The following is a 15,067-nucleotide window of genomic DNA, read 5'->3' on the forward strand; positions in this document are numbered from 1 at the left end:
TTCTTGTGCAATTGGGGCGGGGTGGGGGGCATTTATTATCTCTGTCCGGCCGGCTGACTAATGTGTGATGATGATGATGATGACGTCAATTGACGTCGTCATCGTTGGTTGTAATAATAGACCCATTTTGGATGGACAATCTCTACTGCGTCGGCGGTGAAAATAACTTGACGGATTGCCGGTTCGACGGCTGGGGCATCAGCGATTGCGAAGAGTCGGAAGCCGCCGGAGTTATCTGCAAACCGGGGCCTTTGTCCAGGCTGACGGCCCAAACAACGACGACCACCACTACAACAACAACATCGACGACGATGAGTCCCTTGACTACGACGACGACAAGGGCGATAAGGACCACATTGTCTGTTGGACAAACAGCCAAACCGGAAAATAGTTCCGCAATTCCGGCCGACGCGTCATCAGCCGCCACCAAAAGAGTCCAGCAAGACATGGCGCCCGCTATGCGCATCAAGGTATTAATATTTTGTAATTTTGAAACATTTGAAAAACAAAAAAAACTAAAAATTGGCGCGGGAAATTTAAAAATAAAAACTCGTCCCACTCAAAACTATGCCCCGACCTACTTGGCACGATCCTTCATCCGTCGACCTTATTTTTTTGTGTGTGTCCGTCTGGTGTTTTGTAAATATATTTAACTCGAGTTAACTTCAATTTGTGTATGGACGAGTGCAGGACATAATCGGGAGCAAAGGAAAGATCCGGTTACGTGGCGGTCGATCCAAGGAGGAGGGGCGTGTGGAAGTCAAGATCGGCAACAGTGAGTCCGTCCACCTTTTTTCTCCTTTCTCTTATTTATCCGTTTGTTTGTTTCTATTCCCATCTCGACTGACGTCCGCTCCCTCCCGTAATAATGATAATAATACGCAATTAAGCGTCCGCCGTCTTTTTTATAGCTGGATTCTGTGACGTAAGACGATCCCGCTCCTAATTGGCTCAAACATCAACAGGACTCGTGAAAATAATAATAAAAAAAATAAGTCCAGCAGCGCTCCTGGCTAAAATCCTATTGATTCGATTGGCTTTTTGTTTCTCCCTCTTCCACATGTAGTTGGGAGCCATTATCGAGCAGATCCTTTTATCTCGATCCTTTTCTTCTTCTTCTTTTTTTTTGGGGGAAAAAGTCTGTTTGAAGACAAACATCATCGATCCAGCTCACAGCAAATGGTGCAAAAAGCCCGTCTCTATTTCCCGCCCACCTAAGAATCGAATTTCAGTTGTCGGGATTGATCCTGTCGTTTGAAAAGAAAAAGGTTCGGGATTTTGATTTCTCTTTTCGGAACAGACGCCAATGATTGGGGACTGATTTGCGGAGACGGATGGAGTCTGTTTGAGGCCGGCGTCGTGTGTCGCGAGCTGAAACTCGGCTACGCTCAGAACGCCCTGCAGACGGACTTTTTCGGCGGCAATCGCAGCTCGCTGGCGTTGAGCGGAGTCAAATGTCACGGGTCGGAGAAATCGCTCATGGATTGTCTGCACGACCGGTTCGGGGCCGTCAGCTGCCCGGGCAACGCCAACAACATCGCCACCGTCGTCTGCGCTTCAGGTTTTGTCTTATTTTTCTTATTTTATTTTTCTGGCCGGCCGGAATAGGCTAAATGTCATTTTTATTTGTTTTTGTTTTTGTTTTTGTCTGATGGAACATTGGCAACAGAAATGGCGGATTTGGTCCCGGATCACCAGGAAATGATGCGGACGGCCCATCTGGAGGATCGCCAGTTGTTCTTTTTGCAGTGCGCCATGGAGGAGAATTGCCTGGCCGCTTCGGCCTACCAAGTGCAAAAGGACGACCCGTACGGATGGCACCTGGAAACGCGTCGTCTGCTCCGCTTCACGGCCAGGATCGCCAACATGGGCACGGCCGATTTTAAGCCCTTTATTCCCAAGCACATGTGGGAATGGCACGCCTGTCACATGTAAGTGTGTCCAGCCTCTCACTCTCTCTGTCTCTACACGGCTATTTCCGGTTCAGTCCAGGGGGGGGATTCACCGAGACGAGTCTTGGGAAGGTTTTCACTTTGATAGGAGGATCGAAACTTGGTCATTACAGCACTTTGCTGCTCATCTACTCCCGTCGTCATTGTTTCGACGTAATGAGAGTCCAGCACTTTGGCGCGGGAGTTGCTCCTTGGCCCGTCTGCTCTACAATTGTTACAATAGTCGCCTGCGCAACTCTATTACCACCACCACACATTGGATAATGTGATATAATAGCAGCTCCTGATGAGAAAATCCCCCAACAACAGAAAAGGTCAAAGTTGCCTGGACCATTATTATCGCCATTCCTTAAACAAAGTTTCCACTTTCCCCCCTTCCAAAGTTGAAACTAAATTGCCCGGCACACACCTGTGCAAATTCGAGTCAATGCTAAAGCTATTAAATCTCTCTTTTTATCTCTATTGTTTTTTCAATTGCAATTTGATAAAGAGTTTTGGGGGCAGGATCAGGATCGTTTTAATATTTTGGGGGGGGGGGGGGGGGTCGAAATCTTTTTTGATGGCGTATTGATCGCCCAGTTTGTTTCCCCTTATTGCGCTGCTCGAGTGGCTAATGTAATAGGCGACGAGTCTCTCTCTCTGTGTCTGTGCGTGTACGTGTGTGGGTTAGAAACGTCGAAGCTCCTTCGCCTTGGCATTGCCCAACTGGAGTGCTGCGGATTGGCGAAGAAAAGAAGCTCTCCGGATGATTTGAAAGGCAAAAGAAGAGAAAAAAGGATCGAGGGGGGGGAACGTGCCGTTTCTCTTATTTGAACTGGCTGGCGTCGCCCGTCATCGTCGTCATTCACGACGCGTTCAAAAGCTCGGCCCCCCCCCCTTCCTCCTTTTAGGTCGGCCTATTTGATGGCCGGCTCGTTATTATGTTGGTCGTCCTCATCAAAATGTGAGCTGCTGATGGCCAAAGAGAGCGCGCGCGGACCCAGCGGCGCTCATTGAAAATAGCCGACCACTTAGATTTGTCCTTCTGTGTGTGTGTGCAGAAATGGCGGCTCATTCAGGAGCTGAGCGGCTCCTTATTTACAAGTCTTATTAACTCGACTTTGAGTTGTGAGCGGTGCGTCCTCTCCGAGGTTGCAGGTTCTTGATTGACTCAACTCTCCGTTTGACGGCCTCGTTGGGGGATTGAGAGACGTCGCTCAAATTGCCAATTGCCAAAATGGAGACGACGACGACGACGTCGTCCAATTGCGTCATCACGGCCCAATCTCTTTAATCTTCATTTTTTCCCTATACGTCGTGACCTACATCAAGACGGGCGAGAGTCGAAGACCACCACCCCAAAAAAATAAAATAAAATAAAATAAAATGAAAAATTCCGGCGGACGAAAAGGCAGACGATCGATGGGCGAACAACCGAGAGAGAGCCGTCCAATCACGATTTATTGGCTCGTAGATTTTTTCGTGGGGTTTCTTCGGACAACAACAAGTCGGTTGTTGTATATCTTTTTCTTTTGTGTTTTGTGTTTTGTTTGGTGTGTAGGCACTACCACAGCATGGAGGTGTTTGCCCATTTCGACATCATCAATTCGCTGGGCGTGAAAGTGGCCGAGGGCCACAAGGCCTCCTTCTGCCTGGAGGACAACCAGTGCACCCACAACACGGAGCCCGTCTACAAGTGCGCCAACTACGGCGACCAGGGCATCTCCGTCAACTGCACCGACACTTATCATCACAACATCGATTGCCAGTGGATCGATATCACCGACATTGATCCCGGCATCTACACCTTCAAGGTAAAATATTTTTTATCCACCTGTCCGTCCAACCCTTTTTTCTTCTTCTCTACAAATGTAATCGAGTTCTGAGACTGGTTATATTATGTACTACTATGGCCATTGTGTGATTTGACCGCCAAGAGTTCTTTTTACAAGGAGCCGGCCCTGCCCGGCCCCCGCTAATAGTAATCAAAGGGCGGGCAAACTATACCTACTATAGTCCCCACCACACATACACACACACACAAGTGGGAGAAGTTGCTTGTTGTGTGTGATTGAGTGGCGAGAGAGAGCTTATATCCAGACCAGCGTTTGCTTTTACTCCGGCTGAATGGCAGCAGCAGGGAGAGCTCACCCCCGTCCCTCGTCTTTATATGTCTGGGACGCGAGAGAGAGTGAGGGGAGTTATAGGAGAGCCGCCAATGTGTTTGGTTGCTGGATCGATCTGGCCCGCACTCGGCGGTGGCGGCGGCGGCCGGAGCTACATGCAGCGCACCCACATCATCTTGTGTGTCTACACATTTGAGCTGCTCTTTGTTATGTATAGGGTCCTCCTCCGTTTTCTCATTTGGAGGCGGACAAAAGAAGAAGAAGAAGAAGAGAATCGCGCTCTCTCTCTCTCTTCTTCGTTGTAGGTAAAATCTACAGGACACACGTTGACACAAGTGACGAGGAGACGGCCAGGAGCTCTCGTCAAAGGCTTTTGCACGGTCCCTAAAAAGCACTTGAGCAAAAGCGCCCAGCTGCTGGCGTGATGATGATAATAATCGAACGTTGGAATTGTCTAGATCCTCGGCGACACACACAGAAAAAAAGGGAAAAAAATAAAAATTGATTTTTTGGTTTTTTGGGTGAAAATCGAATTTTGCAGGTGGTGATCAATCCTGATTTCAAGGTGGCCGAAATGTCGTTCGACAACAACGCGGTCGTCTGCACGCTCTACTACGGCCAGCAGTACGCCACCCTGTTCAATTGTTCGCTCCAGCGCCCTTGAATTTTGACGAGGAGGAGGACAAATGTCGTCGTCGCCCCAACAATTTTTGTTTCGTTTCTTTTCTTTCAATTTGATTTCGTGCAGAGATGGCGTATGTAATAATGTGCAAGTTTTGTGTCATCTGAGCTGCTTTTCATCTTGTATCCCCCGTCGATCGCTCGTCCGCCATCCGCAACAACAACAACAACAACTAAACCCCCCCCCTTCGCCGAAAAAACGATAAACTCGACGGCACGTGTCGTGTCATTTCAACAAAACTCGGCTACAACTCTTTGCGTCCTTGGAAAGGATCGTTGGGTGTCTGCGCAAATGACCGGACAATAAAACAAAAGCAAATCATAAAAAAAAGTTGTTGGAAAAAAGGATCGGCGTGACAAATCAAACGGGCGCCTGTTTCCTTTGATGATCGGCATGCGCCGCCGCGTTGGGTGGCGCTGGACGACGCGCTTATTTTTTTAATTTTTATTTCATTTTATTCTTGGAAATGTGTCGATTATATTTCTCATCATTGTTGGGCTGACAGTTGATCGTCGATGAATTACCATGTGACGTGTCTACTCTCTCTCTATTTGTGTGTGTGTGTCTATTAACGTTTCGCCGCAATGTGTTCTCAGCCCCGCCCCCCTTATTGTCTGTGTGTTGGTTGGTTGGTTGGTTGGTTGGTCGGTCTTGATGAGTATTTTATCGACGTGATTTCCCGATTTTCTCTGTCACCGACGACCATTTGATTATTGTGACCCGATATCGATCGAGCGAGCGCCATGCAAATATGCCAGAAAGAAGAAGAAGAACATGAAAAATGTTTTTCTTCTTTTTGTTTCTTTTTTGGTTTCCTTGTCTCATCTCTCCACCCCACGGCCCCACCCAATGATAAACATGCGCCAATCGATTTCTTTCCTTCACCTTTTTTTTAAGGATATTTAGGAGAAGACGAGCTCCTTGGTAGGAGGAGAAAAACAAAACAGTTGGAACGTGTCAAACTGGCGGACGTGTCTTTTTTCTTTTATTATTATTTTTCAAAAAATGACAAAATCCCGACGTCCCCCAAGTTTCCTCCTTTTTCAAAAAGCCCCGCCTTTAACATTTCTCAAGTGAATTGGATTTTGTCGATTGTCTTCTCCTCCTGCCTTCCGAGAAAAATCCCCTTCCAATTAGAAAGCCAATAACAAAAAAGAAAGAACGAAAAATCTGTTAAACTTGAAAGTCAAACGAATTTGTTGTCACACGCCGTTTGAAAATCGATCGATCGAAGAGATAGGGGGGGGGGGGTCTACTGTCTTTTTGTTTTGTTTCTCTATTGCGTCTCTGTATAACTCTTCGCCAATCTATTTGTTTTTTATTTTCAAATCAGCGTCTTTTTGTTGTAGAGAGGACAAACCAAATACAAGACGGATCGTGTTGTTCTCTACGCAATTCTTGAATGATTTCGCACGAGAAGAAGAAAGTGAAAAATCGTTTGGATTGATATGGTGGCCATATCAAAGTTGGATGGATTCCCAGTAGACACGGCGTGTGTAGTATAGTAGTTGCTCTCTCTCTCTAGATGGACATGCATAAAAGAATTCCGTGTACAGGCCCACCATGTCCAGTGTCCACTACTCCGCACGAGTGTGTGTCGACTGTATATTTGATGGGTTGTATATAGACAAGGGCGGGGTTTTCTCTGTCTATTATCTTTTCATGTCTAATCAAAAACGATCGCCATGGGGAGAAAAGGAAATCGATCACGTTCAAACAATTTCCCGAATTCATCCAATGAAAAATAATCAGAATAATAAAAAAATTCATGTAATTTGATTTTTTTTCTTTGATTTCCGAAATAAGAAAAAATCGTTTATTCAATATTATAGATATATATATATGCGTCAATCAAATCAAAATGCGCATGGGATGCCAACTCGAGTGTGAACCGTACTTTGTAGTATCCTGCGATCGCATTTTGTTTGTTCGGCTTCTTCTTCTCAAGACGTGCATATATTTTCGGCGCTATGGAAACGTTGAGATTGAAACGGCCCGCGATATCAAAGGCCAGCCGCGAATATGATATATGCACTCACGGCGCCGCGGATCAATATTAATATTTATTATCTCCATCAACTGAATTTTGTCTGGGATCTGAGTGAAGAGAGCCATTTGATTGGAACTGACTCGATCGACTAAAAGGTAATTGCACAGCTGAACCAGAATCAAAAAAGGCAATTGCGCAGGTGAATTTAAAAAAAATAAATACAAATGATGAATGAGAAACATTTCACGGTTAATATAATCTAATCTAAAAGACGGTCGAGATGGAAGTAATCCAGCCGGAAAGGAAATCCCAGTAGAAAGATGAAGAAGAAGAAGCTGATGATGATAATAATAATAACGCTCGGCTGGATTTAATGAGATGACACACACAGCACAACACACGAGAGAAGGGGGAGAGGTACGGCTACGAGCACACACGTGTATTCCATCAAGACCACCATATAATGTATAATATATAATACACTGTGGTCTGGCTGGCCAACTAAATAACCACCAGCCCCCCCTTCCTTTACCATCTAGCCAGTCTCTGCTCTGATGTGTTTATAGGCCTGCCTGCCTATCATATCACATCATATAACATATCATGTTGTTCGTGTGTGTGTGTGTGTGTGTATTTTCTTCCATTTTTCTCTGGCCGGCTATTGCTGCTGTTGGAGACGGGCGGATCCGCGCTCCGCTGACTTTTTTTTTCGTTTTTTCTTTTTCTTATTTCAGTCCGTCTGATCCTATTAGCCTCTTCTTTTCCCATTCTTCTTCAAGGAAGAAAAGAAGACGAAAAATATACAAATAAAAAAGAAAACGACGACGCCGCCGGGCGGGATGAGTCGGGCGGGGATTTAGATCTGAGAAAAAGGTAAATATATATCCCCTCGATTTAGTCTGATATTAAAAAGAGTCAGAGAGTGCCGTCGACGGAATATCTAATGATCCAATCATCGATTCACCCCCTTCCCCCGAATTTTCTATTTGAATTATTCATTCATTTTTTGTTACACAAAAGGCAAAGAGGGGAGAGATAGAAAAAAGAAAATGAACTACTACTAGACAGCGCCATCTCTTCTCAATCAAATCAAAAAGTCGAAACGGATCACAAAATGCGAGACATTTGGCGTCGGCGCAGTCCTTCCCCGGGCTGGCCGGCCCAACACACACACAATGGGGGTGTATGCTGGACTAGTAAGGGGGTGTGTGTGACGTCTTAGACGTGGCATGGACTTTGACGGCAGCAGTTGCTTATACCGACACTCGTCCACATTTGCGCCGCGCGCGCGCTCATTTGACATTTCGCTCGGACTTTTCCGGTTTTGTTGTAACTTCAATTCGCCCAGTGTCTGTGTCTGTGTTTGTGTGTGTGTGTCCGGATGACAATTTTGTTTGGTTTTTCTAGCCGAATTTTGGTTACGGATGTGTGTGTGTGTGTGTGTGCCGCCCGCCGCCAGTGGATGCTGTGAATGCGTGTGATCGTGTGTGAGCGATGATCGATTGTGTTGTGCCTGTGTGGTTTGATCGTTTATTTAAAATTTGATTCATCTAAAGAAGATAAATAGGAGAGAAAAAGAAAGTTTGAGATCTCGTTTGTATTAATCGAGTGAAAGAAGAGCTGCTGGCCCACCGATCGCCAGTCATTACCGGCTACTAATTAGCCCAGGAAAAATCCCCACACCCCAGACGACACATCACCGAAATCTGTAAGTTTTTATTCGTCACATTCAAAATCGATTGAGTTTGTTTTTTAGTTTTTAATTCTTATTGCATAACTTTTTGTTTCGGTTTGGTGGTTGCGTAATCAAAAAAACAAAATAGAGTGAGGGTAATCAAAACACGAAGAAAAGTTTTGGTTTTTTTGGAAGGGGGGACGGCCATAAAAGAAAAATAAACGCCCGCGTCTCAACATTTATATTCCCGTCCCCTATTTCCAGGAAATGTCGCCGCCTATTGTCTAATAAGATTCCGATTATTATTTCACCCCTTCCCGTCTTTTGGATTCACTTTTTGACACAACCCAACGGCCATTTTCTTTCTAAACGAAATTAAAAGGGTTGAATTCTTTTTAAGTTGATTTATATTTTTTAAAATTTGATCTTACTGCAATGATTTTGCCTACAACTAAAGACCAAGGACAATTTTTTATTTCTGTCCGTCTTCTCCGCCCGGAATGGTCGCCTTCACTTGGGAGGAGGTCGTCAAGGGGACGATTCTTCTTCTTTTCTCATTTTCTCTCTTTTTTAGCTGGCCGGTGATGTATATTTATTGCCCGGCTGGGGGAAGAAGAAGAAGAAGATGTGCATAGAACCTTCGCTCTCACTACTTGTATAGTACAGTCCGTCTTTTATAGCCGCAGAGACAATATGTATGCAGCTCGAGCAAAAACACACACAACTGGACACACTTTGGGCCGACTGGCTGGCCCAGAGGTCAACGTGTCCCTTTCGTTTTCCTTTTTTATTTCTTTTATTTTTTGGTATGTCCGGTAGTCCAGCTCTAGCTGCCCGCCGTGGCTACTGAGACGACAGTTTGAATGGATGCGCCGGAAGAAAAATATCTTCTTCTTTGTTTTGTTTCTACCCACGCCCGTCCGTATTGCTGGCCCGTTTCAATTTTTTTAATTTTTCCCAGGCCGTCGACTTATTCAAGACATTTGCCATTTAAGGTTTGATTTGACGTCTAGAGTTAATAAAAAGATGGTTGCCATAATCGTTTTTTTTTTGGCCCGTTTGATTTCCTTCCGGTCATTGGACACCCGTCCGGCGACATTTACAACGCCGTCAAATGTCAGCCCTTTGAACTTGCCCAACACGGCCAGCAGCCAAGCTCTTAATGACAAATAAGTCATTAAACGGAGCTGTTGTTGTTGTCATCATCAGGCCACTCTTTAGCCCGTCTCTATTAATAGCCCCTTTATGCTGGCCCGTCTGGATTGAATCATCACATGTCACCAGATCGATGACATGGTCGTCGTCGGCCATTTCTGCGAAACGCTTTTCAAAATGTTCCACGTTGCAGTATAGACACACGTCCGTCCGTCCGTCCATCGACGGCCCTTTTTATATTTTTCCCTCCACTGTATTGATGTTCTTGTATCTGGACGGGCAAGGTTAGATGGGACTACACACACACACACATCTATTCCGCCTCGGTTCTTGATGGATTCCACCCCTCCCCGTTGTTTTGTTATATTCGACGATATCAATCGACCCAGCAACAGCAGAGAGAAAACGGCGCAGGACGTCCGCCGCCCGCTCGCCCGGTTCGATCGTCTTTTTGCCCAGCAGTCCTTGGGAAAACTAACCTTCCTCCAAACAAGAAAAAAATACTGGCCTTTTGCTGGCCCATATAGGTGGGACGACACGTACATATTTCTCTCTATAGTCGACGAGGCTGTTGGACGTCCGGTTTTTTTTTTCTTTTCTATCCAGCCGGACCGTGTAGTGAACCGCGTCCAGCGTCCGATGGCGATGCTAAAGGAATCATAACTAAGAAAAGCGAAGCTCTACAGCCTAAAAAAAATGTCTATATAACTTTTGGGCGGAATTGCACGAGATTGCTGGTCAGCGGCCACTTTATTGACTGACGTCTAGACGGGTCGGCTGCTTTCGTTTGTCCGTCTTCCCCCCCCCCTTTTCTCGATGACACAAGATGCTGAAAATCTAATTAGATTGCCCCCTCCCCACCACCACAGCCACCACTTTTCTTTTTTAAAATGAAACAAATAAAAGAAAACTCTGATTATAGACGGAGAGAGCATTTTGATGGGCTGGCCGGCTGCTGGTCTAGGAGGGTTCTTTTTTCTTTTTTTGTTTTAAATTGCTTTTTCTCTTTGGGTTGGAAGCCGGCCCTGTATTTTTTTTATTTTTGTGATTTTGTGTTTATCTCCGTGATTTCCGCTCCTTCGATTCCCGCTTTGATTTGGTCCGTCCTCTATAGACGACAGGGCCGTCGTCCCTTTCTGTCTCAATACAAAGAGATAAGGAACTCTCCCCCTCCCCCCCTTTGATGTCTATATAGTGCATTGCTGGAATAGATAGAGCTGTGCCATGATGCACCACTGTCTGTATATACATCTAAACACAGAGAGGGAGCGTGCAGCTGCAGCTCTGTGTGTCGCTGGGCCGAGTTCACGCGGGATCGAATCTGATGGCGGCCCACTGGTTTTCCCACCGTCCCTATACTCTGCCCGTATCGATTTTGAATTGTCCCAGACTTTTATTCCTTTTTTGTTTTTGTTTTTTTTTTTCAAACGGGGGCCGGGCCGGCACAGGGCCAGCAGCCGAAAAAACAACAACAGTTGTTGTTTGATCGGGTTGGGATAATATGCTTTATGTGTAACGTAAGTAGGTTCAACTTGGAGAGACTAGACGGGCTGGCCCGGCAAGTCTTATATAATTGAACACACACAAATAGTCTCTCTCTCTCTCTCGGCGAATAGAAAAAGGCGCGAAATTTGATTTCGTCTTCCAGTGTGAAACAAACAAAAAAAGCCGGGCGACAACCGTCCGTCCAAATCCTTTTTTTTTTAATTTCCGTCTAAGCCTTTTTCTCTCGGATAGACACACGTTTTCTTTTGATTTCCAGCCGCACAGATGTCTAGCAGACGAACCGGGTAACACACACACGAGTCTCAATGTATCCATCATTTTCTCTGCCCGTCTCTCTTCTCGCTCCTCTACTGTTAGGCCGTCCTTTTTTCTTTCTTAGAATTGAGAAAGGAAAGAAAAAAAACTAATTCTTTGCCCGTTCCCGCGGAGCTGTAGAGGACTAATCTTTTGTGATTCGGCGGGAAAATCAAAAAGAAACATGCAACCCATTCCAGCTGCGATCCAGCTGACTCTTTGACACACATTGCTATAGAACTTGTCAACCAGCCGGCCCATCCTTTTTATTTAAAAAACTCACGACGAGATTTTGCTTTTGTCTGATTTGATCCCGGCCATTATTGCATTTATTTCTTTTATTTAGAATCAAAATTAAATCTTTTATAACATCACCCGAAGAAAAAAATAAGAAGGTGGGATGTATACATTTTTAAATGGACGGACGTGATCCAGCTGTAGCTGAAATAATTGCTGCTCACGGATGGACGGACAAACTAAAAAGAGGAAAAATCAAGAGAGCCCGGGCTATTATAATAATATAAATATATATTTTCTAGAAAGAACAAAAGTCTGTGAAGATGGCCGTCTCTTTCTCTAACTCCTTCCAGTCTAAAATCAACATTTGATGTGTGCGGCTTTTTGATGTGTTTTTATTTCCACATAATGAGGCAGCAGGAGGAGGAGAAGAAGAAGCTCACACAGGGACGGGCAAGAGAGTATAGTATCAAGACGGAAAAAAGTTTGTTACATCCAAAATAAAATAAAAAAGGGGGGACCCTTTTCCCTCACCCAACCGAAACGGACGTCGTTGAGCACGCGCCATCTTCGCTTCCTTCCTTCCTTTCTTCCTTCCAAGCCGGGCCAGCACGTCAATAATAATCTCAGACCAACAACACACAACGTCTCTAACAAAAGACTCTTGTGTAAGTCTGAAATAAAAAGAGAAAAAAAGAGATATCCATCTGGAAAGAGAGAGAGGGGAGCAGGGTCCAGCATCAGCTCTCACTGGAAAAATAAAAATAAAAAGGAGAAAAATCTGAACTCAAAGTCTGAAGGGGTGAAAGAGAAATAAAAGTCTATGCGAGTCTACATGACATCTTCAATATCATCTAGACACAAGCAACTACACACGTCGTCTTATTATCAAGACCCCAGCTGTATATAGACCTTCTAATATATATTGATTGATGTTTTTTCAAACGGGCCAAAAATTGTATTATAAATATAATAACCCGATTCGATTTGAATACATATTTGAAAAAAAGGCGCTTTTTTCTAGTTGGGGGAGGGTCTTGCGCACTCACGGTTGATTGATCAGACGGGAAATTTCCACTTATTTTGATTCGATTGGATTCTATTTTTCTCCAAGCAATTCGATTCGGCAGGCTGGAAAGGCCAATCAAAGTTCTAAAGTCATGGCAGAGTCATCCTACTTGTGTATTCATTAATAATTTAGGCCACTGATGTCCAGCAGGTCATTAGTTATGACGGGAGTTTGTTCGTAGTCGAGAGGTTTGGGCCGGCAACTTTCTGGATCCGACCGATATAGAGGAGATCCATATTGAGCATCAACAGCGTGTACATATATGCATATATATTCAGATAGGGTCTTGTTTATAGGGCCACGGCCAGGTGCCCGGCTTTGCGACAAGTTTGGATGATTTCGCGTACGGGTGCCACTTTGGCAACTACTCTCGTCTCGATGCCCAGCAGCAGCAGCTTATTAGACACACAAGTTGTATCATGTTATAGACGGCCAATAAACTTGTGTGTGTGTGTGTCCCGTCCCGTTATATAGTTTTCCGCGCCCGTCCATATTTCAGTCCTTTGCTGATGGATGGCCAAAGATCGTGCCAACGCCTTGCTGGCCCAGCTCGAGTTTGCAACTCTCACACATTTTCCTTTGCGATTTGATTGAATTTTTAAGATGGGCCAGCTGAAATAATTGACCCCATTAAGTCTATATAGACGGCTCTAATGAGACAGGTATTAGCCTGGTGCTGGACATTGATTTAGTATTTTTGTCTCTTGTCAGCTGGGCGAATGGGAAATGTAGCGGTGTTGACGTTTCATGAGGAACATTGGCGAGTAAGAGACTGGGGCTGGTCTATGATATCGACCAGTGAGTCGAATCAAAAGGGACTACAACTAAAAAAGAGAGAGACGGGCGCAGGAGAGATAATGGTCTATATAATATCCATCTAATATGAAACGAGCTGTATAAAAGGGGGAAAGTGAGCAACTTCTAGACAACTTTGAATCTTTGATCTCGTGGATATATATATATTTCCACCTCCGCCGCCGCTGCTGCCGCTCGTAAGACGCCATCGAAAGATATTAGGGCCTCTCTTTCTGTTTCGATATTATATTAGCATGACTGGATATGATGGAGCGAGAGAGAGAGCCTGCCATTTCTTTTCCTTTTAACTTATGAATAACCAATGTCTACTAGTCTAGATATATATATATATATTCCCAGCTACTATAGAGATATCAAATTGGGGGGTTTTTGTTTCTTTTCTTTCCCACCACCGACTCCATTAAGAGTGTGTGCTGGGCGTGCATGAATTGATTTTCATTTTTTTTCTGATTTATTCTACCCTCAACATCACTCACGTCAGTTTGTTGTTTTATTTTATTTCTCTACTAGCGGCTTTTCGTGCAGTTGCTCTGCTGTTTCACGGCAGCCTGGCCGGTGCACAATGAAAAGTCGATTTTTTTTTCTTATTTCTTGTCCGGTCGGTTATACCTAAATAGAATCAATCGCTGCGGAATATTATAGAGAGACTAAAGACAAACATGTGTCTCGTTTTTTTACACGGAATTTGTGTGGATGTTTTTTCTTTGCCAGTGACGGACGGGATTTTTCGGGATTTTTTTATTTTGTTTTTCGGTGGACGGGATTGAAATGTGTTTAGATCGTTTTATTGATTTTGGATCTTGGCCCAGTTTGGGGCGACAGTTAACCCTCCCCCCACCGTGAAAAAGTCGCCCACCGGATATTATATATATATATATTGGCGGATGTGTAATATAGTTTTTTGAAAAGAAAAAAAGGGAGGGGGGAAGATATTAGACGGGCGTGACTGGATGCTGCTGCTGCTGCTGAGGCTGCGCTTTTTCTTTTTCAATATCCCTTCGCTCAAAGTTGATGGCCAGCTCTCCTTCCCGACGTTGGAAACTTTTTAGAATTTCGTGCGCTGGTTGTAATACGTCAGAGTTTTGGCCTTTATTTTATTTTTTGATTTGATTGTGTCCTCGCTGACTTGATTGGATAATCTGATTATTATAGAGAATAAAAAAAAAGGAAAAAAAGGTTTTAGAAAATTGCGCGCTCTAATACGAAGGAGGAGCGGCCACGAATTGATTGCATTAGATTTAGGCTATAAATATAACGGCCCGGGGTCCGTGCATGGGCAGCAGATGGGGAGGGAAAAGTGGTCCAGCAGCTCTCCACCACCACAAAAGCATCAGACAAAAGGATCACGTCTAGGCCGTCTTGTATATATCCAAAAAAGAGCAACAGCCCAGTCGGTGGCTCTTGTATGTGTACACTATTGTCCGTCTATTATGATGAAGGTTATCTCTAATAGAGATTTTCCAGCCCAAAAATAAGACCATCAGGGAGCTGGGCACAATTGCACATATTCTTGTATGGATCAGACTCTCTCAAACAATCAAAAAGAATAGCAACTGCTGGATCTTAGTAGTTGAGTAGAATGGGAT

The 15,067-nt window shown here is 44.6% G+C and overlaps 1 protein-coding gene across 3 annotated transcripts in view; it reads left to right on the plus strand.

Moving 5' to 3' along the window:
- The window catches only part of LOC124314677 (lysyl oxidase homolog 2-like), a 30,812-nt gene that overhangs the window by 4,183 nt on the left and 11,562 nt on the right, over positions 1 to 15,067 (plus strand). For 2 of the 3 annotated variants that reach the window (XM_046779961.1, XM_046779960.1), the window contains 6 exons: positions 121 to 470; positions 691 to 775; positions 1,301 to 1,561; positions 1,670 to 1,931; positions 3,493 to 3,745; positions 4,599 to 6,129. In XM_046779961.1, coding sequence (XP_046635917.1) covers positions 121 to 470; positions 691 to 775; positions 1,301 to 1,561; positions 1,670 to 1,931; positions 3,493 to 3,745; positions 4,599 to 4,721 — 1,334 coding nt within the window. In that variant the 3' untranslated portion in view covers positions 4,722 to 6,129. Of the gene's footprint in view, positions 1 to 120; positions 471 to 690; positions 776 to 1,300; positions 1,562 to 1,669; positions 1,932 to 3,492; positions 3,746 to 4,598; positions 6,130 to 12,385; positions 12,399 to 12,943; positions 12,949 to 15,067 lie in introns of those variants that run through there. The other variant, XM_046779963.1, reaches the window with a different exon arrangement.

This window comes from Daphnia pulicaria, chromosome 10, assembly GCF_021234035.1.
Source record: "Daphnia pulicaria isolate SC F1-1A chromosome 10, SC_F0-13Bv2, whole genome shotgun sequence".
Classification (NCBI taxonomy): Eukaryota; Metazoa; Arthropoda; class Branchiopoda; order Diplostraca; family Daphniidae; genus Daphnia; species Daphnia pulicaria.